This window comes from Sinocyclocheilus anshuiensis, unplaced genomic scaffold, assembly GCF_001515605.1.
Source record: "Sinocyclocheilus anshuiensis isolate Anshui unplaced genomic scaffold, SAMN03320099.WGS_v1.1 scaffold194, whole genome shotgun sequence".
Lineage (NCBI taxonomy): Eukaryota > Metazoa > Chordata > Actinopteri > Cypriniformes > Cyprinidae > Sinocyclocheilus > Sinocyclocheilus anshuiensis.
In genome coordinates, this window is record NW_015546074.1 from 1,841,509 (window position 1) to 1,851,510 (window position 10,002).

At 34.9% G+C, this 10,002-nt stretch overlaps 1 protein-coding gene across 3 annotated transcripts in view; it reads left to right on the forward strand.

Annotated features, from left to right (window-relative positions):
- The window catches only part of LOC107699834 (ras-related protein Rab-4B-like), a 37,802-nt gene extending 33,101 nt beyond the window's left edge, over positions 1 to 4,701 (forward strand). The window contains exons 5-8 of one of the 3 annotated variants that reach the window (XM_016501230.1): positions 644 to 798; positions 1,265 to 1,360; positions 2,083 to 2,264; positions 3,675 to 4,701. In XM_016501230.1, the coding sequence (XP_016356716.1) occupies positions 644 to 798; positions 1,265 to 1,360; positions 2,083 to 2,198 (367 nt within the window). In that variant the 3' untranslated portion in view covers positions 2,199 to 2,264; positions 3,675 to 4,701. The remainder of the gene's footprint in view (positions 1 to 643; positions 799 to 1,264; positions 1,361 to 2,082; positions 2,265 to 3,674) is intronic. The other 2 variants (XM_016501231.1, XM_016501232.1) reach the window with 2 other exon arrangements.
- Positions 4,702 to 10,002: the final 5,301 nt, after the last annotated feature.

Here is a 10,002-nt window from a genome sequence, read left to right on the forward strand (position 1 = left end):
TTGTCCAACTCCATACACTCAGGTAAAGCGATATAATGGCAAATCTCGGCTGCTTGATTGTTTAAATGTAAACTGTATTATTATTGCACAGCTTTATTTTATATATATATATATATATATATATATATATATGTGTATATGTATGTATATGTGTATATGTATATGTGTATATATGTATATATGTATATGTGTATGTATGTATATATGTATATGTGTATGTATGTGTATATATGTATGTATATATATATGTGTATATGTATATGTATATGTATATATACAACTTTATCCGTACACATACAGTATATTCACGTACAGCATTATTTTTACTTTATTTTATCGTAAAATATGTATTATGTATTATTGCACAGCTGTTTATATAAAGTTGTATGTGTATATATGTCCAGCTTTTTCTGCATACATGCAGTATAATTGCATTGGGCAATATATACTATGTAGCATATCTCTGATTGTATTGTTGAAAAATGTGAACTATATTATCGCCTGGCTCTAATCTGCTAATTGCTAATGATATAAGAATTAACATCATGATTTTCCATAAAGCTGCTTTGAAACTGTGTATTATGAAAAAAAAAAAAAGCAATATCCAAATTAATTTGACTTTGTCTTTATCTCTGTCTTCTAGTCGGGAGACCTATAATGCTCTGACTAACTGGCTGACAGATGCACGGACACTGGCCAGCCCCAACATCGTCATCATCCTGTGCGGGAATAAGAAGGATCTGGATGCGGACCGTGAGGTCACCTTCCTAGAGGCGTCTCGCTTTGCCCAGGAGAACGGTTAGAGCTGCTCTTAAGGCATAACACATTTGTAGCTATAGTCCAAAATGACTTTTTTTTTCTTTGCCTGTTTCTACCTAACAATGTGACACAACATCAATTTTCTCTTGCTTCTGGCACCTGTTTGTCATATATCTAGAGAGATCTGTTTGTATTCATAAATCATAAGTGTCCAAACAGATGTGTGCCGCTGCAGAGAATGCGCTTCTCTTCCTCTCTGTTGGGTTTTTATGAGCGGCTCATTTACGAGCTCTTCTGTGTTGATCACAGGAGTGCTGTAGACATGGTTAAAGACCATAAGTTGGTTCTTGCTGATGATGCTCTTCACACTAAAGCACCCTCATGTAACTGACACTTAGCGAGCCTGATAACAGGTGTCCATATGGACTGATACAACACAAAAGCGTTTGGAGCATTATCAGATGGTTGATTTTGATGTGTTAGCCTGACTCTGTCCTCCACTCAGAGCTGATGTTTTTGGAGACAAGTGCTTTAACCGGGGAGAACGTAGAGGAAGCCTTTCTCATATGTGCTCGTACCATCCTCAGTAAGATTGAGTCGGGTAAGTGAAAACTGCACTGCCAAGACATTATGGTATTAGTTTACTACTACTTGGCAAATGTAGCCTAAATGCATTTGTTAAGCTTCAACCCAGCCATCATAGTGAAGGAAATAAAGTTTAACACCGTAAAGTCTGACACATGAAATAACAGTAAGAAATGTCACATTTTTGAAACCGAATAGTTTAACCTTGAGAACAAAAATGCTTGCTTATGTTTTTGTTGAGTATCATATTTGATACATCTGGTTTTTATGGCTCATATAGGAGAATATATGGCCAAAATTCTCATAATGTAAATCAGTGAAGTCTATATAACTAAATAACAGACTATATAAATAAAATGCATATAAATATCAATTGTCACTCTTCATCAATCTGCCAGTGATGTCTTAGTAAGATTTTACTTAGTTTTATGATCAACTCTAGTGTAAAGTAGTTTTTATTGTGGGGGTAATGCAATACAATAATAATTAAGAAAATGTTCTTCAATAGCCTGATGCATCATATTTGATATTCACAGTTTAACATCATTTTTCTAAAATTTGATGTATGGATAAGTAAGTAAACCTAAGCTGCTTCAGTCCAGTAAGTGTTCATCTTGAAATATTATTATATTATTTTTATCATGTTTATAATTTAAAAACCTTAGAAATGTGTTTATCACATATGATAAAGCAGGCTTTATAGAGTTGAAGCTGTGTGTTCTCTATGTGCTCATACAGGTGAGTTGGATCCGGAGCGGATGGGTTCTGGGATCCAGTACGGCGACGCATCCCTGCGGCAGCTCAGACAGCCCCGGGGCTCTGCTGCACAGGCCAGGCAGCAGTGTAACTGTTAGGGGCCCGGACACCCTGACCGCTGCCTGACATCAGACCATACACACACACACAACCTCCCCCCTCAGGTCAGTTTAACACTTTCATATGACTGGGTTATATCAGGATTACTTTCTATGAAAGATTAAAAGGAACATTCTGGGATTACTGCAAAAAAACAATTGACATCCTCTGACATAAAAAAAAAGTTACAGTATATACAATAAATAGTGCACTTTATTGAGATGTTTCCATCAGACATTAGACGTTCTGCTGACTCTACCAAACTTTGCAAGCATTCCAACTTATTCAACTAACCCTAACTCTAACTCTATCCTAACAGTCTACTCTAATTAGAGTTAGTTGACATATGTAGTTGCATTACTTAGTCAACATAATTTCTAAAGGGGACAATCAAAATAAAGTGTATCTTGAAAGTCTATGGCGCAATACATTACACGGGGATAAATGTTAAAATACATACTGTTATCAATGTATAATTACAAGATTTAAGCATTATATGTGTTCAGGTTCATCCACATTACAGTTCAAAGGATTATTATATGTGACCCTGGAGAACAAAACCAGTCTTAAGTCGCTGGGGTATATTTGTAGCAATAGCCAAAAATACATTTTATGGGTCAAAATTATCAATTTTTCTTTTATGCCAAAAATCATTAGTATATTAAGTAATGATCATGTTCATGAAGATATTTTGTAAATTTCCTACTGTAAATATATCAAAACTTAATTTTTGGTTAGTAATATGCATTGCGAAGAACTTCATTTGAACATCAAGATTTTCATCCAGATTTTCAAATAGTTGTCAAATATTGTCCTATCCTAAAAAAGCATACATCAATGGAAAGCTTATTTATTCAGCTTTGTACGATTTTTACGTTTTGTGTACCAGGGTCACATATTATAAATAAGTCTATTATGCTCACTGAGGCTACATTTATTTGATCACAAATACAGTAAAAACAGTTAAATTGTGAAATGTTATTACGATTTAAAATATCTGTTTACTATTTGAATATATTTTCAAATTAATTTCTGTGATGGCAAAGATGAATTTTCAGCAGCCATTACTCCAGTCTGGCGTGAACGCAGCTCCTTGTAATATGCTCATTTGACACTTAAGAAACAATGCTGAAAACAGTTGTGCTGCTTGACATTTTTATGGAAACCCAGATACATTTTTTTAGGATTTTGATGAATGGAAAGTTCAAAATAACAGCATTTATTTTGGGAAAAAAAAATATTTTGTAGTGTGTTAAATGTCATTACTGTTATTTAATTGTTGATTTTTTTTTTTTTTATTTATTGTGTTTTTTAAATTGTACTGACCCCAAACTTTTTAATGATAGTATATGATCATATGATATTTATATATTTAAAATGATTGAAGGTAATTGTCTGTTCCTCACAGATAGAGCTTAAGATTTTGTTGGAATGAATAATAATACCGTTAAGTGTTCTTTCTCTTTTTCTTTCAGCTCCGGGTGTCTCTGGGTATGCACGCCCCTTACCCCTCTCCCAAATGTGACCCTTCCACACCCAGACACATCTGGATAATTTCTTATGAAGTCCATCTGCAACCTTTGACCTCTGACCTCAGAAAGCTGTTCACCTAGGACAGATCTCCCTGACTGCTTTGCGCTGGGCTGGGAGACCCCTAGCGAGGGGCACGGGCAGTAGAGGTGAATCACGTCCCGACTGAGAGACTGTGCGTGTTTTTAACTTCTCCTGTGATTCTTACACACACAGTTCCTTCTTTTAAAGTAACCAGCCATCATCTAGACTTCACTAGACTGGGATAAACCATTCAACGACAGCAGATGAAAAATTCCTAGCTCTTAAACTAGATATTGTTGAAGCATTTTATACATTGTGACATATCAGAACTTTGTTGGTGTTAAACTGAACGTCCCCTTGATTTTGTTTCAACAAAATATGATCAGAAAGCCAAATTACAGCTCTTAAACCCCTTATACACTCAGATATTTACCCTGTTGCATTGGTCATGCATTTAAAGAGCTTCTGAAAGCACAAAGGAGGTGAAGGGGAGAAAGAAACATCCGTTCAGATCTTGTCATTCGGTCTGCGCTATCTGGCGCATATCAGATGTTTTCCGCCATCTCAGTCTGGCTTGGGTTAGAGGTTATCCTTTAACTTAACCTCACCCATCTTTCTGCACAGACCTCCAACCTTCCTATTGAAATTAAGGACAACAAATCTTGTAAATTTTGTTCTTATTTACATTTCGCATTTGTTTGGCAGAGACGTATAGAAATATAAAATAATACATTTGTTTAGAGATTGGTGGTTTAAAAATGTATTTCACGAAATGCCAAAAAAAAAAAATTTACGTACAAAAATAATAGATTAAATTGAAACTTTTGGAGTCTGAATGGGTGAATCTCCCAAAAATTCAAGAACATGTTCGTTATATTTCACCCTGAATTTAAAAGAATTAAATTATAAATAACATGTTTCCTAAAGAAAATAAAGGTTACTTTTGGACAATTAAGATTTTGGAAATTTTGACTTTGACAAGCACATTTCCTTCCAAATTTTCATTACTAGAATGTAAAAAAAATGATCAAATAAATTATGCTGATTTTAAAATATTTTATTATTAGATTATAGTAGTAATTTTCAGATAAAAAAATGTCACAATGCATAAAAAAAAATTATGATAGCAAAATGTCGTAATTTTTTTTGGGGTGAAACTGCACCCAGACATTTCTTTTTTTTGAGATTCAACCCTGATGTTATTGAGTTGAAGTCACGTAAAAAGTGTACACCACAAGTTATATTGTTAGAATGGAAGAATATTTCCGTGCAGCAACCAGCTCAGACCCATCAGACTGCAACATTCATCGTACACTGTAGCTGTGGTGTTTAGTCGCACATATTTTGGGTTGATTTGTTCTTTGTTTGCCCTGGTTACCCACGACATGGAGATCTAGAGATGATGAGTGGCGCAGTGCCCTGTTCCCTCAGTGACGTCATCATTATGCACCACAGACAGACCTGTTTTGATCGGTTTTAAATACTGTCTATGTGATGTTTGGTTTTTTTCCCTCTGCAAGTGCACTTTTTTTGACTGTTTATATACTGTACCTATAGAATTGTAAAATTTATAATAATTTAATTATATTAAATGAGAGAATATTGTTTTGAGGAGTGATCATTCCTTACTAAAGAACAACTGAGACTAGTCCGACACCGTTTCAGCGGTAAGGAGTCTTCTTGCCACCTTAGCTGTGGACAAGAACATGCTGTTAGTCGTAAATGTGGGGTGGGTGATCGCCATATCTCTTCTAGTTCAAGCACAGCCTTAACTAACTAACCACATGATTGTTCTACATCATTCAAGAGGCTGCCTCATGCTCTCATAATCATCTGAGCTCTTAAAATGCACTTATACTGTTACATTTCCTTCATTCCACCTTTCTTTTTTTTTTTTTTTTGCTCCACTGTGATCACTTTTACCAAATGTTGTGTCTAACTTATTTAAACTATTTTTATCCAACAAAATTTAGACTCAAAGGAATATTCCGGGGTAAATAGATGTTGCAATATAAGCTGTGGTCACTAAACTTGGAGCAAGCAAAATTTCTATGGATATTGTATCATTCGTAATATATCACATCACACTCTGCGCAATCTGCAAAAAAGTAATTCAAAATATATCTACAATGAAAAAATATGCAATCTATTCCACTTTTGCTACAATGCAGATTTAAAGTAGTTTGTTCTTTCTTTTAATTCAGCTAAGAGGTCACAATCAAACTTGAACTCTGAACGCCGCGAAATTCACATGAGCTTACGTTTTCTGTCTCCCGCATTGGCATGCTTAAGTTGTGTTTAATGGTTTAAAAGTCAGTTTAATAGGAATCCACGCAATCGTTAATTTCATGAGAGCGAAAGATTTCTCCAGGCAGATTTCCCAACTGGTTCCAGTTGGTTATGTGGATTTGCCACATTGACCAGCCAAAAGCTGATTGGTTAAAAAGTGTTTTCTGTATGAGCTGTGCTTTCTACTTGCTAATGTGACCACATCTTCTTTAATGGAAGTCAATGGAACGAAAAGTGTAGTTTGACCACCCCCCCCACAGTATTTTTTTTTTTCTATTTTATGTTTTAAAGTGCACATTTACCTTAATTTCAATAGGAATTTGTGCGATTGGGAGTTTTTCGCAAGCAGATTTTGCTCACGTTCAAATTAGTCACATGAAATTACCATGATGACCAACAGAGGGCTGCTTGGTTTGAAAGTGACTTTTGTGTGACTTTTGCATGATGGCTACACTTGACAATGGAAAATTTACAGTTGTTTGCTCAAATTTTGTGGGCCAAAAAACTGTCCATTTTCGACTTCCTGAATGTGACCGCACCTTTACAGTGTAAGTCTGTGGGGCAAGTGTTGTTTTTTTCTACATTATTTTTTATGATTAATTAACAGCATGTCACTGATGTTGCCCATTGAGCTCAGCGTCTTTGACCTGGAATATTCCTTTTGGTACCGATATTAGTGGGTTTGAAACTGTCCCCTTAAATTTGCAGGGCGATGCTTTGCTTTGTATGGTCCCATTAAAAAATGTTACATGGTGTTAAGAAGGGCGATCACAATTATCATTGCTTGGCAAAATTTTACTGAGCGAAATCCAGCCTTTTCAATAGGAATCTGCGTGATAGGGAGTTTTGTGTAAGGGCAAAAAAGTTCCCACACAGATTTTGTGGTAACACTTTACAATAAGGTTCCATTAGTTAATGTATTAACTAACATGAACAAACAATGAACAATACATTTATTACAGTATTTATTAATCTTTGTTAATGTTAGTTAATGAAAATACAGTCGTTCATTGTTAGTTCATGTTAATTCAGTTAATTAAATACAGAGTTCTGGCATGAAACTCTAGATGGCGCAGTCCGATAGGTCTAACTCAATCTGACGTAATGACATCATTATCACATGGCAGCTGATAGGTTCTCTCCTGTATCAGTAGCCAATGAGCTCGCTGCTCAACATTCAAATATATGACTAGAGCTGTCGTAGCCGTTGCATCTTGCTTCAGAAACCCTCCACCTTCCCCAGCTCCACCTGTATAGATCTGCTACGATGTATTCATGTATGCTGGGGGTTATTTCATGTATGTTATATTTGCAGCAGCAATATTTCTTACATGCTCACAGCAGCATGTTGTGGATGTATTGGCAGTAGCAAGTCTCGGTACTTGCTCTGCCGCAGCAGCAGCATAGCAGATCTATTCCGCCAAGACCAAATACATTAACATTGTCATGTACATTACCATGCCAATCCCTCCGAGAGTTGTCATGACAGAACTAATGTTAACAAGCACAACTTTTGATTTTAATAATGCATTAGTAAATGTTATAATTAACGTTAACTAAGATTAATAAATGCTGTAGAAATATTGCTCATTCTTAGTTCATGTTAACTAAAGTATTTAACTAATGTTAACTAATGATCCTTATTGTAAAGTGTTACCGATTTCGCATGCGTAGTCTTGCCGTGTTGACCAACAGAAAGCTGTTTGGCTTGAAAGTGGAGTCAGGTATTTCTACACTATTGACAATGAACAACTGACTGTTTTTACTCATAGCATCTGTTAGCCAATGCAGTGAATTTGAGTGACCAAACTTGAACAAGAGTGAAATCTGCATGTGTAACTTTTTGCCTTCATGCTGAAGTCCTGTTACACAGATTCCTTTTAAAATGACTGGATTTTAACTATTTGTGCCAGGCGAAATTTACCGTTCGGGGTTTTTTGTTTTTTGGCGAAATCCAGTCATTTCAATTGGAATCCACTTTATTTGGAATTTTGCATGATGGCAATATTTCCCCACGCAGATTTCGCACCTGTTTCAAGTGGGTCACACAGTTTTGCTGTGGTTTGAAAGTGACTCTGAAGTTGACCATTGACAGCCGACACTGTATTTTTTTTGCCCGCGAAAATTCGCTAATGTGACCACGCCTTTAGAACAGCTCCACTGCCTGAGCCAGATGAAATTCAATGGCTGTTGTAGTGGAGTTTGGTAGCATTTCATAACCAGATATCAATATGGAGTGCATTTGAAGAGTAGTTCAAAGTACTGCATACAACCAGTTGTTGCTTAGTAACCAGTGTGATTTATTCATTCATAAATACTGTATATCTGAATCATCTATGCTGTAAATAAAATTGAATTTGTTTATCGGAGTGTTTGGGGGAGGGGTGCTTGTTCATTTTAAAGATTAATTAAAGTTTGCTTGTTTTTTATGTTATGTGAATATGTCGTCTTTCTGTGGTCTCAGGAGTGTGTGACCGTGAGCAAGTTGCCATTTCACCTTTTTGTTCTTTAACAAATGCTGTTTATTCAAATTAGAATCCAATTATCTCTAGGTGACAGATGCATAAAACGTGACATTCACAAGTAATTAAAATCCCTAACCCTAGCTGCATCCCAAATGACGCACTATACACTATGCACTCATACACTATGTACTTACGCACTATGTACTCAACCATGTATAGTATGAATTATATAAGGTTATTTTGTCATTCATAATCGGAGTCTGATAGCCCCTCCCCCTTCGGTACGTAATTAAATCTGCGACAATTGAGTGCATGAAGTGTCCAACATTCCACACTTCATTTTTTCGGTTATTTAAGTACATCATCCAGGTATTTAAAGTGCACTTTTTCTTTCTGGAATTTTCAGTGTGAATGCACTACTCGCACCATTTATACTACTAAACGTCATAGAATAGTGCATAAGTACGCGATTTGGGACGCACCTATACACTATGCACTGTGTACTCAGCCATGTATAGTATGAATTATATAAGGTTATTTTATAAGTATGCGATTTGAGATGCACCTCCTGTCTCGTGAGAAAATGTAACTATTTTAAGAGGTGGTGATTTCGTATGAGTTCATACGATGTGATTTGTATGGAAACATGATTTCTGAATGAAAGCAAGCAAGCATGAAGGTCCACTCCTAAAACTAACTGTCATTAGGCCTTGAGCAGATTATATCAAAATATATAAGATTTCATACAAATTAGCCACCAAAACGTAACAGTTACTAATTGCTTTGAGAGTGTTGCATAGTCCTGCAGTTCCAACAGAATCTGGTTTAGAGCATTAAAGACTAGTTGAAGGTCTGGTCTACAATCTACTTAATCTGGTTTTGAGAAAATTTAAGATGAGAGTAAGCGTTAAAAAATGGCAGTAATTCTTATTGTTGGTTAAGTAATACAGCCTTAAATGTAATAAATTCGTGTTTATGTGAAATTTATATATTTTAATGAATAATACATTTTAGTGATTAAATATTTCTGTCATTAGTTAAAAACAAATTCTCGTAATTTTACATTTTTACATAATTGTTCCATTGCACATTTAAAATACAGTTCTTCCATTTTAAAGAGCGAGTTTGATCATGACATTTTTTTTTTTTTTGCAGTCACATGATTTAATGTGTACATTTTCCTACAATAAAAAAGCACACAGACCTGTCAAATTAATGGTGTTAAATGTTAAAACAGTTTATTTAATCTTTAGTTAGAGCATCAGTTTGTCATTGGCATTTTTATCAATCTCACAAACCACCTGTATTTTATGGAGTGACATTTAATATATATATATATATATATATATAGGAACAAGTTAATTTAATGTGCATTAAAACTTTATTTTTAATTTACTATTTTATTGCTTTGACATTTTAAAACATGAATTAAAATGTCTATTAATGTGTCCATTTAAAAAGATTTATTTCCATTCTTATGTTTTAAGTATTAAAT